The sequence below is a fragment of the Aegilops tauschii genome, chromosome 3 (assembly GCF_002575655.3).
Source record: "Aegilops tauschii subsp. strangulata cultivar AL8/78 chromosome 3, Aet v6.0, whole genome shotgun sequence".
Taxonomy (NCBI): Eukaryota; Viridiplantae; Streptophyta; class Magnoliopsida; order Poales; family Poaceae; genus Aegilops; species Aegilops tauschii.
The window spans coordinates 22,431,711-22,449,173 of NC_053037.3; the positions used below are offsets into that span (position 1 = coordinate 22,431,711).

The 17,463-nt window shown below is 41.9% G+C and overlaps 1 protein-coding gene across 1 annotated transcript; it reads right to left on the bottom strand.

Annotated features, from left to right (window-relative positions):
* Nucleotides 1–16,694: 16,694 nt before the first annotated feature.
* On the bottom strand, nt 16,695–17,258 carry LOC141042629 (uncharacterized). The gene is made up of 2 exons (XM_073511479.1): nt 17,229–17,258; nt 16,695–17,138 (listed from the first exon to the last, which is right to left on the bottom strand). Exons 1-2 carry the CDS (start codon nt 17,256–17,258, stop codon nt 16,695–16,697), a joined length of 474 nt encoding a protein of 157 aa, XP_073367580.1.
* Between the last annotated feature and the right edge of the window lie 205 nt (nt 17,259–17,463).

The window sequence follows — 17,463 nt, forward strand, 5'->3', positions numbered from 1 at the left end:
GTGTTACAAAGGGATTTCATTTTTTTAAACTTATTTGAACTCCTGACTTTTTGCGTGTTCAAAATGCACCATTCAAAGCCACATCATCAATTTTTAACCTTTTCGGACTTCATTTGTTATTTTTCATGCATTTACTGCTTATATTGAGCTATAAGACCCTGAAATTGAAAAGCATTTCAAATGAACTCTGAAAAGGTTGAAAGGTTGCATGGTATCATCATTTCACCCACATAGCATGTGCAAGAAAGTAGAGAGGGTTACGACAAAAATTGGATGCACTTCGTGTACAAAACGGACAGTCTCTTTCGAAGTATCAGGGTTTCATACGGAAACTCGTCGGTTACAAAGGGATTTCATTTTTTGAACTTATTTGAACTCCAGACTTTTTCTGTGTTCAAAATGCACCATTCAAAGCCACATCATCAATTTTCAACCCTTTCTGACTTCATTTGTTATTTTTCATGCATTTACTGATTATTTTGAGCTATAAGACCCTGAAATTGAAAAGCATTTCAAATGAACTCTGAAAATGTTGAAAGTTGGCATGGTATCATCATTTCATCCACATAGCATGTGAAAGAAAGTAGGGAGGGTTACGACAAAAATTAGATGCACTTCGTCTACAAAATGGACAATCTCTTTCGAAGTATCAGGGTTTCATACGGAAACTCATCTGTTACAAAGGGATTTCAATTTTTGAACTTATTTGAACTCCAGACTTTTTGTGTGTTCAAAATGCACTATTCAAAGCCACGTCATCAATTTTCAACCCTTTCTGACTTCATTTGCTATTTTTCATGCATTTACTGATTATTTTGAGCTATAAGACCCTGAAATTGAAAAGCATTTCAAATGAACTCTGAAAAGGTTGAAAGGTTGCATGGTATCATCATTTCACCCACATAGCATGTGCAAGAAAGTAGAGAGGGTTACGGCAAAAATTGGATGCACTTCGTGTACAAAACGGACAGTCTCTTTCGAAGTATTAGGGTTTCATACGGAAACTCGTCGGTTACAAAGGGATTTCATTTTTTGAACTTATTTGAACTCCAGACTTTTTCTGTGTTCAAAATGCACCATTCAAAGCCACATCATCAATTTTCAACCCTTTCTGACTTCATTTGTTATTTTTCATGCATTTACTGATTATTTTGAGCTATAAGACCCTGAAATTGAAAAGCATTTCAAATGAACTCTGAAAAGGTTGAAAGTTGGCATGGTATCATCATTTCATCCACATAGCATGTGAAAGAAAGTAGGGAGGGTTACGACAAAAATTAGATGCACTTCGTGTACAAAATGGGCAATCTCTTTCGAAGTATCAGGGTTTCATACAGAAACTCATCTGTTACAAAGGGATTACAATTTTTAAACTTATTTGAACTCCAGACTTTTTGTGTGTTCAAAATGCACTATTCAAAGCCACATCATCAATTTTCAACCCTTTCTGACTTCATTTGTTATTTTTCATGCATTTACTTATTAGTTTGAGCTACAAGACCGTAAAATTGAAAAGCATTTCAAATGAACTCTGAAAAGGTTGAAAGTTGGCATGGTATCATCATTTCATCCACATAGCATATGCAAGAAAGTTGAGAGGGTTACTGCAAAAATTGGATGCACTGCGTGTACAAAATGGACAATCTCTTTCGAAGTATCAGGGTTACATACGGAAACTCGTCTGTTACAAAGGGATTTCATTTTTTTAAACTTATTTGAACTCCTGACTTTTTCTGTGTTCAAAATGCACCATTCAAAGCCACATCATCAATTTTCAACCCTTTCTGACTTCATTTGTTATTTTTCATGCATTTACTGCTTATTTTGAGCTATAAGACCCTGAAATTGAAAAGCATTTCAAATGAACTCTGAAAAGGTTGAAAGTTTGCATGGTATCATCATTTCACCCACATAGCATGTGCAAGAAAGTAGAGAGGGTTACGGCAAAAATTGGATGCACTTCGTGTACAAAACGGACAGTCTCTTTCGAAGTATCGGGGTTTCATACGGAAACTCGTCGGTTACAAAGGGATTTCATTTTTTGAACTTATTTGAACTCCAGACTTTTTCTGTGTTCAAAATGCACCATTCAAAGCCACATCATCAATTTTCAACCCTTTCTGACTTCATTTGTTATTTTTCATGCATTTACTGATTATTTTGAGCTATAAGACCCTGAAATTGAAAAGCATTTCAAATGAACTCTGAAAAGGTTGAAAGTTGGCATGGTATCATCATTTCATCCACATAGCATATGGAAGAAAGTTGAGAGGGTAACGGCAAAAATTGGATGCACTGCGTGTACAAAATGGACAATCTCTTTCGAAGTATCAGGGTTACATACGGAAACTCGTCTGTTACAAAGGGATTTCATCTTTTTAAACTTATTTGAACTCCTGACTTTTTGTGTGTTCAAAATGCACCATTCAAAGCCACCTCATCAATTTTTAACCTTTTCGGACCTGATTTGTTATTTTTCATGCATTTACTGCTTATATTGAGCTATAAGACCTTGAAATTGAAAAGCATTTCAAATGAACTCTGAAAAGGTTCAAAGGTTGCATGGTATCATCATTTCACCCACATAGCATGTGCAAGAAAGTAGAGAGGGTTACGGCAAAAATTGGATGCACTTCGTGTACAAAACGGACAGTCTCTTTCGAAGTATCAGGGTTTCATACGGAAACTCGTCGGTTACAAAGGGATTTCATTTTTTGAACTTATTTGAACTCCAGACTTTTTCTATGTTCAAAATGCACCATTCAAAGCCACATCATCAATTTTCAACCCTTTCTGACTTCATTTGTTATTTTTCATGCATTTACTTATTATTTTGAGCTATAAGACCCTGAAATTGAAAAGCATTTCAAATGAACTCTGAAAAGGTTGAAAGTTTGCATGGTATCATCATTTCATCCACATAGCATGTGAAAAAATTAGGGAGGGTTACGACAAAATTAGATGCACTTCGTCTACAAAATGGACAATCTCTTTCGAAGTATCAGGGTTTCATACGGAAACTCATCTGTTACAAAGGGATTTCAATTTTTGAACTTATTTGAACTCCAGACTTTTTGTGTGTTCAAAATGCACTATTCAAAGCCACGTCATCAATTTTCAACCCTTTCTGACTTCATTTGTTATTTTTCATGCATTTACTGATTATTTTGAGCTATAAGACCTGAAATTGAAAAGCATTTCAAATGAACTCTGAAAAGGTTGAAAGGTTGCATGGTATCATCATTTCACCCACATAGCATGTGCAAGAAAGTAGAGAGGGTTAAGGCAAAAATTGGATGCACTTCGTGTACAAAACGGACAGTCTCTTTCGAAGTATCAGGGTTTCATACGGAAACTCGTCGGTTACAAAGGGATTTCATTTTTTGAACTTATTTGAACTCCAGACTTTTTCTGTGTTCAAAATGCACCATTCAAAGCCACATCATCAATTTTCAACCCTTTCTGACATCATTTGTTATTTTTCATGCATTTACTTATTATTTTGAGCTATAAGACCCTAAAATTGAAAAGTATTTCAAATGAACTCTGAAAAGGTTGAAAGTTGGCATGGTATCATCATTTCATCCACATAGCATATGCAAGAAAGTTGAAAGGGTTACGGCAAAAATTGGATGCACTGCGTGTACAAAATGGACAATCTCTTTCGAAGTATCAGGGTTACATACGGAAACTCGTCTGTTACAAAGGGATTTCATTTTTTTAAACTTATTGGAACTCCTGACTTTTTGTGTGTTCAAAATGCACCATTCAATGCCACATCATCAATTTTCAACCCTTTCTGACTTCATTTGTTATTTTTCATGCATTTACTGCTTATTTTGAGCTATAAGACCCTGAAATTGAAAAGCATTTCAAATGAACTCTGAAAAGGTTGAAAGTTGGCATGGTATCATCATTTCATCCACATAGCATGTGAAAGAAAGTAGGGAGGGTTACGACAAAAATTAGATGCACTTCGTGTACAAAATGTACAATCTCTTTCGAAGTATCAGGGTTTCATACAGAAACTCATCTGTTACAAAGGGATTTTAATTTTTGAACTTATTGGAACTCCTGACTTTTTGTGTGTTCAAAATGCACCATTCAAAGCCACATCATCAATTTTTAACCCTTTCTGACTTCATTTGTTATTTTTCATGCATTTACAGCTTATTTTGAGCTATAAGACCCTGAAATTGAAAAGCATTTCAAATGAACTCTGAAAAGGTTGAAAGGTTGCATGGTATCATCATTTCACCCACATAGCATGTGCAAGAAAGTAGAGAGGGTTACGGCAAAAATTGGATGCACTTCGTGTACAAAACGGACAGTCTCTTTCGAAGTATCAGGGTTTCATACGGAAACTCGTCGGTTACAAAGGGATTTCATTTTTTGAACTTATTGGAACTCCAGACTTTTTCTGTGTTCAAAATGCACCATTCAAAGCCACATCATCAATTTTCAACCCTTTCTGACTTCATTTGTTATTTTTCATGCATTTACTTATTATTTTGAGCTATAAGACCCTGAAATTGAAAAGCATTTCAAATGAACTCTGAAAAGGTTGAAAGGTTGCATGGTATCATCATTTCACCCACATAGCATGTGCAAGAAAGTTGAGAGGGTTACGGCAAAAATTGGATGCACTGCGTGTACAAAATGGACACTCTCTTTCGAAGTATCAGGGTTACATACGGAAACTCGTCTGTTACAAAGGGATTTCATTTTTTAAAACTTATTGGAACTCCTGACTTTTTGTGTGTTCAAAATGCACCATTCAATGCCACATCATCAATTTTCAACCCTTTCTGACTTCATTTGTTATTTTTCATGCATTTACTGCTTATTTTGAGCTATAAGACCCTGAAATTGAAAAGCATTTCAAATGAACTCTGAAAAGGTTGAAAGTTGGCATGGTATCATCATTTCATCCACATAGCATGTGAAAGAAAGTAGGGAGGGTTACGACAAAAATTAGATGCACTTCGTGTACAAAATGTACAATCTCTTTCGAAGTATCAGGGTTTCATACAGAAACTCATCTGTTACAAAGGGATTTTAATTTTTGAACTTATTTGAACTCCAGACTTTTTGTGTGTTCAAAATTCACTATTCAAAGCCACATCATCAATTTTCAACCCTTTCTGACTTCATTTGTTATTTTTCATGCATTTACTTATTATTTTGAGCTATAAGACCCTAAAATTGAAAAGTATTTCAAATGAACTCTGAAAAGGTTGAAAGTTGGCATGGTATCATCATTTCATCCACATAGCATATGCAAGAAAGTTGAGAGGGTTACGGCAAAAATTGGATGCACTACGTGTACAAAATGGGCAATCTCTTTCGAAGTATCAGGGTTACATACGGAAACTCGTCTGTTACAAAGGGATTTCATTTTTTTAAACTTATTGGAACTCCTGACTTTTTGTGTGTTCAAAATGCACCATTCAAAGCCACATCGTCAATTTTTAACCCTTTCTGACTTCATTTGTTATTTTTCATGCATTTACTGCTTATTTTGAGCTATAAGACCCTGAAATTGAAAAGCATTTCAAATGAACTCTGAAAAGGTTGAAAGGTTGCATGGTATCATCATTTCACCCACATAGCATGTGCAAGAAAGTAGAGAGGGTTACGGCAAAAATTGGATGCACTTCGTGTACAAAACGGACAGTCTCTTTCGAAGTATCAGGGTTTCATACGGAAACTCGTCGGTTACAAAGGGATTTCATTTTTTGAACTTATTGGAACTCCGGACTTTTTCTGTGTTCAAAATGCACCATTCAAAGCCACATCATCAATTTTCAACCCTTTCTGACTTCATTTGTTATTTTTCATGCATTTACTTATTATTTTGAGCTATAAGACCCTGAAATTGAAAAGCATTTCAAATGAACTCTGAAAAGGTTGAAAGGTTGCATGGTATCATCATTTCACCCACATAGCATGTGCAAGAAAGTTGAGAGGGTTACGGCAAAAATTGGATGCACTGCGTGTACAAAATGGACACTCTCTTTCGAAGTATCAGGGTTACATACGGAAACTCGTCTGTTACAAAGGGATTTCATTTTTTAAAACTTATTGGAACTCCTGACTTTTTGTGTGTCCAAAATGCACCATTCAATGCCACATCATCAATTTTCAACCCTTTCTGACTTCATTTGTTATTTTTCATGCATTTACTGCTTATTTTGAGCTATAAGACCCTGAAATTGAAAAGCATTTCAAATGAACTCTGAAAAGGTTGAAAGTTGGCATGGTATCATCATTTCATCCACATAGCATGTGAAAGAAAGTAGGGAGGGTTACGACAAAAATTAGATGCACTTCGTGTACAAAATGTACAATCTCTTTCGAAGTATCAGGGTTTCATACAGAAACTCATCTGTTACAAAGGGATTTTAATTTTTGAACTTATTTGAACTCCAGACTTTTTGTGTGTTCAAAATGCACTATTCAAAGCCACATCATCAATTTTCAACCCTTTCTGACTTCATTTGTTATTTTTCATGCATTTACTTATTATTTTGAGCTATAAGACCCTAAAATTGAAAAGCATTTCAAATGAACTCTGAAAAGGTTGAAAGTTGGCATGGTATCATCATTTCATCCACATAGCATATGCAAGAAAGTTGAGAGGGTTACGGCAAAAATTGGATGCACTGCGTGTACAAAATGGACAATCTCTTTCGAAGTATCAGGGTTACATACGGAAACTCGTCTGTTACAAAGGGATTTCATTTTTTTAAACTTATTGGAACTCCTGACTTTTTGTGTGTTCAAAATGCACCATTCAAAGCCACATCATCAATTTTTAACCCTTTCTGACTTCATTTGTTATTTTTCATGCATTTACTGCTTATTTTGAGCTATAAGACCCTGAAATTGAAAAGCATTTCAAATGAACTCTGAAAAGGTTGAAAGGTTGCATGGTATCATCATTTCACCCACATAGCATGTGCAAGAAAGTAGAGAGGGTTACGGCAAAAATTGGATGCACTTCGTGTACAAAACGGACAGTCTCTTTCGAAGTATCAGGGTTTCATACGGAAACTCGTCGGTTACAAAGGGATTTCATTTTTTGAACTTATTTGAACTCCAGACTTTTTCTGTGTTCAAAATGCACCATTCAAAGCCACATCATCAATTTTCAACCCTTTCTGACTTCATTTGTTATTTTTCATGCATTTACTCATTATTTTGAGCTATAAGACCCTGAAATTGAAAAGCATTTCAAATGAACTCTGAAAAGGTTGAAAGTTGGCATGGTATCATCATTTCATCCACATAGCATCTGAAAGAAAGTAGGGAGGGTTACGACAAAAATTAGATGCACTTCATGTACAAAATGGACAATCTCTTTCGAAGTATCAGGGTTTCATACAGAAACTCATCTGTTACAAAGGGATTTTAATTTTTGAACTTATTTGAACTCCAGACTTTTTGTTTGTTCAAAATGCACTATTCAAAGCCACATCATCAATTTTCAACCCTTTCCGACTTCATTTGTTATTTTTCATGCATTTACTTATTATTTTGAGCTATAAGACCCTAAAATTGAAAAGCATTTCAAATGAACTCTGAAAAGGTTGAAAGTTGGCATGGTATCATCATTTCATCCACATAGCATATGCAAGAAAGTTGAGAGGCTTACGGCAAAAACTGGATGCACTGCGCTGAAACAGCTGGTCGAGCTGCACAAGGCAGCCGAGCTAGCCATGAAGGACTTGATAGTCCGACTATGGCCTGCCGCGCCGATACCCAGCAGCTACTTCGGACTTGTGAAACGGCTTGTTAGTGCCTGCCCACCGCTTGGGGTCATAAAGTGGGCGGTCTGTTTTGAAGGTGCACGCATGGCCTTTGCCCGTGTCAACATGCACTGGGCGAAGATGGATGCCAAGAAGCTAATGATCGAGGGGCCGCCTGAGGGCAAGGAGCACCGCCGACCCGAGTTATATTTTGATGGTGTCCTGGAGGGATCCCGCCTTGTGGCGGAGCAATGTACGAAGGATGTTATATTCCCATGAAAACGTTCGTATTATCCTGTCCTGTAGTATGGAACAATGATGTTATGTAATATAATGGTTGTGACTTTAAAATTTTACCTCCTGTGCGGCTGTTTATGAAATCTGAGGGTTGGCCAGTCGTCGGCTTCTGCCCCCACGTAGATAGTACGGGGGTGTTTGGGATAAATCTGAACACTCTTTACTCCATATTCTGGTCCTTAAAAAAGGTGTTTAGCGCAACGAACGAGGCAATCAGACTATACGGCCATTATCGCCCTCACTTAGCCATAGGAGTTTGATAATGAGAATTTTGTCGAAGCCCCTGGTATACGGAAGGCCGAACTTGGGGCGTTATATGCACCTGATCAGATGAAAAAACCGATTCCTCACATAAAACGGAAAAAATCTCTAAGGATTTGAAACCTCTCGAACAGCTGACCAGCTCTCGCTGCATCACGACAGTCAGTTTTCGGCTTTCTCTACTGAGGCGCACGTCTGGAAGAACGGGGACCCAATCGCAGTAGTTCTCCCTTTACTACCCCAGCCGATATAGCGGAACGTAAGGTAGTAAGCACAGGAGCCGGGCAACCAAACTATTGACCAAAGACATGATTCGGAGCCGATGCATATAATGATATAAGTTCGGGGTGCCGAACTGCACTGAAAAAGGTGTTCGGACTTTATTGCCGTCTGCGGGGCGCGAAAGCCCCTGGTGAAGTAAAATGTACCAGAGTGTACGTGTGCAATGAGTAATAAATACAAAGGTAAGGAAAAAAGGAAAATTAAGTAATAAGCTGACGCTACCATTTATTTTCCATTGTAGTGTGATTAATACGTCGAGGCATACTTGTACAAGTAACGCGATAAGCAAGTAAGGCTATTTAACATGCCATGACCAAGAGCGAGTTGCGCGCGGGTATGTAAAACAGTTATAGCAATTGTTAGCAGAGACCACCTGCGGATTCCCTTGTACGCCAAAGCTCCTTGCCTCCTTGGTGTGTCCGATGATCGGGTTATCAGAAGAAACCTCGAAAAGAGAAAAACCCGAAATGAAAAGGAAAAGTGAAGGTGTGTGAATCCAGGGTCGGTCGAGCCGCACTGTGGATCGCGAGCTAGCTATGCCTCCGTCGATGCCCATGGGATTTTGAGTGCGTAGTTATGTACGCGCGGTACGAATGCCGCTGTTTGATCGGGACTGGGACGGAGGCCAAATTGCTAATTAAGCTTTCGACGAGTCGGGCTGTCTTCCTGCAGAGTAGTCCGGACTTTTTAATGGTGTCCGGGGGCGTGGCCGCTGAACTAAGGTTCTGCTGGAAAAGGCCGCGCTGTATTTCTACTGCTCAGGCCGTGGTATGCTCCTCAGTACGGAGGGAGCGTTCGGTATTTCCATGAATTGTTATGATGCCACGTGGTCCGGGCATCTTAAGCTTGAGATAAGCGTAGTGAGGTACCTCATCGAATCGAGCGAATCCAGTTCGTCCGAGCAGTGCGTGATAGCCGCTGCGAAAGGGGACGATATCGAAGATTAACTCCTTGCTTCGGAAGTTGTCCGGAGATCCGAAGACGACCTCTAGTGTGATTGAGCCTGTACAGCGGGCCTCTACGCCTGGTATGACTCCTGTAAAGGTAGTCCATGTGGGTTTGATCTGTGATGGGTTAATGCCCATTTTGCATACTATGTCCTCCTAGAGCAGATTGAGGCTGCTGCCACCGTCCATGAGGACTCGCGTCCGGTGGAATACATCAATGATTGGGTCTAGGACTAGTGCAGCTGATCCGCCATGCCGGATACTGGTCGGATGATCCCGACGGTCAAAAGTGATCGGGCACGATGACCATGGATTGAATTTTGGGGCGACTGGCTCTATCGCATAGACGTCCCTAAGTGTGCGCTTGTGCTCCGTCTTGGGGATGTGTGTAGCATATATCATGTTCACCGTTTTGACCTGGGGGGGAAACTTCTTCTGTCCCCCTGTAGTTGGCTGCAGGGGCTCCTCATCATCGTCCTCGCTCTGCGATCCCTTTTCGTTATTCTCGGCGTTTAACTTGCCAGCTTGCTTAAAAACCCAGCAATCTCTGTTGGTATGATTGGCTGGTTTGTGTGGGGTGCCATGGATTTGGCACGGACGGTCAAGTATGCGGTCCATGCTAGATGGTCCCTGATTGTTTTTTGATATGTCTTTTTCCACTGACCGGACTTGGAGCCGCTGAATCCGGCGTTTACAGCAGTGTCGTCGGTGTTATCACCATTGCTTCGGCGTTTGTGTCTGCTGCGTCGGAGCTTGATGTTGCTGTTTTTGGCCTCGGAGGGTCCTGCCTCGCTGGCCGTATTTTTACTACGAGCCAGCCAGCTATCCTCACCCGCACAAAAGCGGGTCATGAGTGTCGTGAGGGCTTCCATAGATTTCGGCTTTTCTTGGCCGAGGTGGCGGGCGAGCCATTCGTCGCGGATGCTATGTTTAAAGGCCGCTAGGGCTTCTGCATCCGGACAGTCGACGATCTGGTTCTTTTTAGTTAGGAACCTAGTCCAAAATTTCCTGGCTGACTCCCCGGGCTGTTGAACTATGTGGCTTAAGTCATCGACGTCTGGTGGCCGGACATATGTACCTTGGAAGTTGTCGATGAAGGCCTCTTCCAAGTCCTCCCAGCTGCCAATAGAATTTTCAGGCAGGCTTTTTAACCAGTGCCGTGCTGGTCCTTTAAGCTTTAGCGGGAGGTATTTGATAGCGTGGAGGTCATCTCCCCGGGCCATGTGGATGTGGAGGATAAAATCCTCGATCCATACCGCGGGATCAGTTGTCCCGTCATATGATTCGATAATCACGGGTTTGAACCCTTCGGGGATTTCGTGATTCATTACTTCATTAGTGAAGCAAAGAGGGTGTGCGGCGCCTCTGTATCTGGCCGCATTATGTCGTAGCTCCGATGGAGTTCGTCTGCGGTTATCGGCTCGGGTGTGACTAGGTTTGTCACGTACGAATAGGTAGCCATCATCATGGGTCGAGGGACGTCCTCGCGATCCATAAATCGATCGGGTATGTCCTGCTATACTATCCAGGGTCTGCCGGAGGTCGTATGTATGACCCCGAGCTGTTTCGTCTCTATTTTTACAATGCGTTGGGGCAGGCTGCTGTTCGGCCTGAGTTGCCGCTCTATCCCGACCACGTGGTGGTCGGTCCGCCGCACTGTCCCGACCGCGTAGTGGTCAATCGGCCGCATTACGCGAGGGAGGTATGGGCTCCGACGCCTCTTCATCGAACTGGGGTAACAGTCTTCGCTATGGGTAACTCTTGGCTGGGCGTCTGAGGCCGTATTCTTCCGCTGCCAGGACATCGGTCCATCTATCGACGAGCAGATCTTGGTCAGCTTGAAGCTGCTGCTGTTTCTTTTTCAGGCTCCTTGCCGTTGCGATTAGCTGGCGCTTGAAGCGCTCCTGCTAGAGAGGTTCCTCAGGCACGATGAAATCTTTGTTGCCGAGGCTTTCCTCATCCTTGGAGAGCGGACGGTAACTGCCGTCCTCCGAATGGTTGGGCCTGGCCTGCTCGTCGGGGCTAGTTTGTCGTTTTCTTGCTCCTCCTATTCAGATGTTACCTCAACAAGGTCTTTATTGTTTTCGGCATCATCCGGAGTATTATTTTCACTAGTGTCGGCATTGCTGTCTTTTGAACGACGTGACTTAGAGTGGCACAGAGGACGTCGGCGTTTCTGCTGTGTCTCAGGAGGTTTATTCTCGACTGGATTTTCTTTGTCATCATCGTTGGTTGCTTTGGGTGTATCCACCATGTACACATTGTACGAAGAAGTGGCCGTCCAGCGTCCAGTATATGGCAGATTTTGGTCTTGCTCTTCATCAGCATCGTCGTCCGTACTCTCGATGTCTTCGGAGCCGTAATCGAGCGTGTCGGTTATGTCATCGATAGTGTCTATGGAGTGGGTGGCGGGTGAGAAGCAAAATTCTCGATCATCAGCCCCTAGTTCGAACCGGACATAGTTCGGCTGTGAGTCCCCCGCCAAGGACAGGCTCTTTAATGAGTTTATTACATCGCCCAAGGGCGGGTGCTGGAAAATGTCTGCGGCGTTGAACTCGAAGATCGATAAGCGATCAAGTTCGGCATCCGCGGCCTCACATGGTTCGGAACTTATACCCGGAGAAGAGTCCGGAGTTCCGGTGACACGAGTATTGTGTGAGATTAAGTCCATGTGCGGCTCCAACGCCGGGGAATCTGTGGCCTCCGTGGTGGGGTTGAGCCTCCAATCCATGGATGCCGCAGGGTGCTCTGGATCCAAGGCGAGAGTGGTCACAGGAGCTATCTCCTGGATGCGGTCTGACGACAGATTTATGCCATGTTCGTCAAGGTGACCAGGAGTAGTCGCCGCAGCCTTGAATCTGGCGAAGATCAAATCTCCACGGATGTCCGCAACGTAATTCAAGCTCCCAAATCTGACATGATGGCCAGGGGCGTAGCTCTCGATCTCCTCCAGATGGCCAAGCGAATTGGCCCGCAGGGCGAAGCCGCCGAATATGAAGATCTGTCTGGGGAGGAAGGTTTCCCGTTGGACAGCGTCATTGTCGATGATTGCAGGGGCCATCGAACCTTTTGGGGACGGCACAGTGGAACTCTCAATCAAAGCACCAATGTCGGTGTCAAGACCGGTGGATCTCGGGTAGGCGGTCCCGAACTGTGCGTCTAAGGTCGATGGTAACAGGAGACAGGGGACACGATGTTTACCCAGGTTTGGGCCCTCTCTATGGAGGTAATACCCTACTTCCTGCTTGATTGATATTGATGAATATGAGTATTGCAAGAGTTGATCTACCACGAGATCGAGATGGCTAAACCCTAAAACCCTAGCCTGTATGACTATGGTCATGAGTCTATCCTTTTCGGACTAAGTCCTCCGGTTTATATAGACACCGGGAGGATTTAGGCTTACACAAGGTCGGTTACAAAGGAAAGGATTCTACATATTCGGTCGCCAATCTTGCCTTCCACGCAAAGGAGAGTCCCATCCGGACACGAGTGCAGCCTTCGGTCTTCGTATCTTCTCAGCCCATCACTCCGACCCATGGCTAACAGGCCGGACGCCCGAGGACCCCTTAGTCCAGGACACCCTCAATCGTCCCTGGCATGGATCTTTGCTGCGGGTCTTGTGGATTTCCTCGGCAAGGATCTTGTTGAGGGTCGCCATCTTCTGGTCTTCATCTGATCTTGTGTGCTTATGATCTTGACAAAGATCTGCATGCCACCATGGAGGTTCCTCCCGATCCTTGGTTCCAATGAGGTTTGATGGTGTTGGAACCTTTGGGCTCAAGGGTGGCGCGCCCCGCTGGCGTTGGGCAAGTTGCCCCGGCAAGGCTCTTGCCGGGGCTGCGGTTGCCGCTCCGGCAAGGGTCTTGTCGGGGAGTCCACCTCGCCCTTTTGCTCTTCGCGTCTCTCGTCTTGGTGTTGCTTTGACCGCTTTGTGCCTTCCTCTACCCTACTTAGTGTGGCCGCAGGTGCGGCTCTGACTGCCCATGCAGAAGTAGAGGGGTAAAAAAGGAGAGCCCCTCCTTTTGTACACCGACACATATATTCCCCCTCATAATAATTTTCAGTAGCATCCTGAATGAATTCAACAATATAACTATCACATAAAGCATTCTTTTCATGATCTACAAGCATATAATTTTTATTACTCTCCACATAAGCAAATTTCTTCTCATGAATAGTAGTGGAAGCAAACTCAACAAAATAACTATCATGTGAGGCATAATCCAATTGAAAATTAAAATCATGCTGACAAGTTTCATGGTTATCATTATTCTTTACATCATACATTTCATCACAATAATCATCATAGATAGCAAGTTTGTTCTCATAATAAATTGGAACCTCTTTCGAAATAGTTGATTCATCACTAAATAAAGTCATGACCTCTCCAAATCCACTTTGATAATTATCACAATAAGATTCAACACCCTCCAAAATAGTGGGATCATTACTTACTAAAGTTGACACTCTTCCAAACCCACTTTCATCAATATAATCATCATAAATAGGAGGCATGCTATCATCATAATAAATTTGCTCATCAAAACTTGGGGGACAAAAAATATCATCTTCGTCAAACATAGCATCCCCAAGCTTGTGGCTTTGCATATCATTAGCATCATGGATATTAAAGGAATTCATACTAACAACATTGCAATCATGCTCATCATTCAAATATTTAATTCCAAACATTTTAATGCATTCTTCTTCTAACACTTGAGCACAATCTTCATTTCCATCATTTTCACGAAAGATATTAAAAAGATGAAGCATATGAGGCACCTTCAATTCCATTTTTTTGTAGTTTTCTTTTATAAACTAAATAGTGATAAAACAAGAAACTAAAAGATTCGATTGGAAGATCTAAAGATATACCTTCAAGCACTCACCTCCCCGGCAACGGCGCTAGAAAGGAGCTTGATGTCTACTACACAACCTTCTTCTTGTAGACGTTGTTGGGCCTCCAAGTGCAGAGGTTTGTAGGACAGTAGCAAATTTCCCTCAAGTGGATGACCTAAGGTTTATCAATCCGTGGGAGGCGTACGATGAAGATGGTCTCTCTCAAACAACCCTGCAACCAAATATCAAAGTGTCTCTTGTGTCCCCAAGACGCCCAATACAATGGTAAATTGTATACGTGCACTAGTTCGGCGAAGAGATGGTTATCCAAGTGCAATATGGATGGTAGATATAGTTTTTTGTAATCTGAAAATATAAAAACAGCAAGGTAACTAATGATAAAAGTGATCACAAACGATATTGCAGTGCTTCGAAACAAGGCCTAGGGTTCATACTTTCACTAGTGCAAGTTCTCTCAACAAGGATAACATAATTAGATCATATAACTATCCCTCAACATGCAACAAAGAGTCGCTCCAAAGTCGCTAATTGCGGAGAACAAACGAAGAGATTATTGTAGGGTACGAAACCACCTCAAATTTATTCTTTCCGATCAATCCATTGGGCTATTCCTATAAGTGTGACAAACAACCCTAGAGTTCATAGTAAAATAACACCTTACGACACAAATCAACCAAAACCCTAATGTCACCTCAAGTATCCGCGGGTATGATTATACGAGATGCATCACACAATATCAGATTCATCTATTCAGCCAACACAAAGAACTTCAACGAGTGCCCCAAAGTTTCTACTGGAGAGTCAAGACGAAAACGTGTGCCAACCCCTATGCATAGATTCCCAAGGTCACGGAACCGCAAGTTGATCACCAAAACATAGAACAAGTGAATCAATAGAATACACCATTGTCACCACGGGTATCCCATGCAAGACATACATCAAGTGTTCTCAAATCCTTAAAGACTCAATCCGATAAGATAACTATAAGAGCAAAGCTTGCGATACATCAAGATCGTGCCAAATCAAGAACATAGAGAGAGATCAAACACATAGCTACTGGTACATACCCACAGCCCCGAGGGTGAACTACTCCCTCCTCGTCATTGACAGCGCCGGGATGATGAAGATGGCCACCGGTGATGATTCCCCCCTCCGGCAGGGTGCTGGAACAGGATCCCGATTGGTTTTTGGTGGCTACAGAGGCTTGCGGCGGCGGAACTCTCGATCTAGGTTTCTTTTCGGGGGTTTCTGTATTTATAGGAATTTTTGGCGTCGGTCTCACGTCAGGGGGGTCTCCGAATCATGCACGAGGTAGGGGGCGTGCCCCAGGGGGTGGGCATGCCCTCCACCCTCGTGGGGCCCACGGGCCTCCCCTCCAGTAACTCTTTGTTCCAGTATTATTATATTTTCCAGAAAAATTCTCCGTTGATTTTCAGCGCATTCCGAGAACTTTTATTTCTGCACAAAAACAACACCATGGTAGTTCTGCTGAAAACAACGTCAGTCCGGGTTAGTTCTAACCAAATCATACCAAAATCATGTAGAAATATTTTAAACATGGCATGAATACATAAAAAATTATAGATACGTTGGAGAAGTATCATAGGTGAATTGTACAGTTCATCGCAAGTGTGGAGTCACAGGGTACTCTGGTGTCGCCTGCGCATCTCTCGGCTATATTTTTTGTCCTCTGTCGTAGTTTTATAGTTTGGACCTTCATGTTAAGTCTGGCTGGGCTTGCTACCATGTGTGTTTTGTGCTGCTAGTTGATTACTTTAGTTTCTAGATGTAGTTTGTATCAGGGGCTTGAAAGACCATGTGGTTTTTGTTAATGGAAAATCAGAGGGGGCGACCCTTCTTTTGATTAAAAAAATGAACTTTCTCTATGCAACTAAAAAATAAATTTTCTCTATTCAAACCCAGTTGAGAACATTATTCATTATAAATCATAAATAATCTTTTGGTAAAAATGTCTATCGCATTCTGTATAATAGCTAGCGAAACCGAAACAAAATAAATGTCTTAAGTATAATATCTAGTGAACGTGGATCAAATTAGGCAAGACAGCTAGAATAAAGGATGATTCAACTTGCAGGAAATTTGAACTTACGACTTACTAGCAGTATAATAAAGTTTATAGACCGTCAGCTAGATAAATAGAAGAAAAAATTTAGGTTGATTCATTCTTCCTTCCGGACTTCCTGAACCGCCTAGATGGTTTGGCGAGATGCTGGCACTTACTCTCGAACCCCTTCTGGAAGTTCACCAAGCGCATGCATACATCTTAGGTGGTTTACGCGTCCCTGGAAGCATAATAGATGTTCTTCAAGGGCAAGGGTGCTTCTGCCCATATATGGTTGTCATCTTCTGTGATAGCATCTTTCATCTTGTTGTAGCCGTGGTGGATGATGGAACTAGCGTAGTCAGCCAAGCCATACTTTTGCTTAATCGTCACTGGATCAGGCACTCTCCACATATTCTGGATATCCACAAAGTTTCGTACCACCAGACCAACGCGCTTGAGTTTTTTCTGGTCATTGTTGATGTCCACCCCAACAAAGGTGTACTCCTCGTCGAGCAAGATGGCGACAAGCAGGCCGCAGTGCTCATCAGCAAGGCCTATGTGGTACACGAGGACGTAGATGCTAATGCATAACTGGACCATGGCAACCATATGTGTCGGACCACGAGGCCAGGTGAATTCCACATCCAGTGCAACTATCTTTTGGTCGTCGTTCTACAGCCAGTATTTGAATCTGTGAATGCAGTACTCAACACACCTAGCCTTGTTCGTGTACTTCACAAAAATATCGGTATTTCCATCTACCCTGACAGCATAATCTTTCACGAACTCCATGCCAAAGGACTATAATTGATGAAACCAGTATAAGACATGAAGCAAGACAATAACATGATAACAATAAGCCGAGATGAATATGAAGACAGATAGTATAGTAATTCTGGCGCTATTGAAAGTTTATGTAAAAAAGTGCATGAACAATTTAAACTAAACATGTACTCCCTCTATAAAGAAATCACTAAAGTAGTGAACCAAAAGTTGT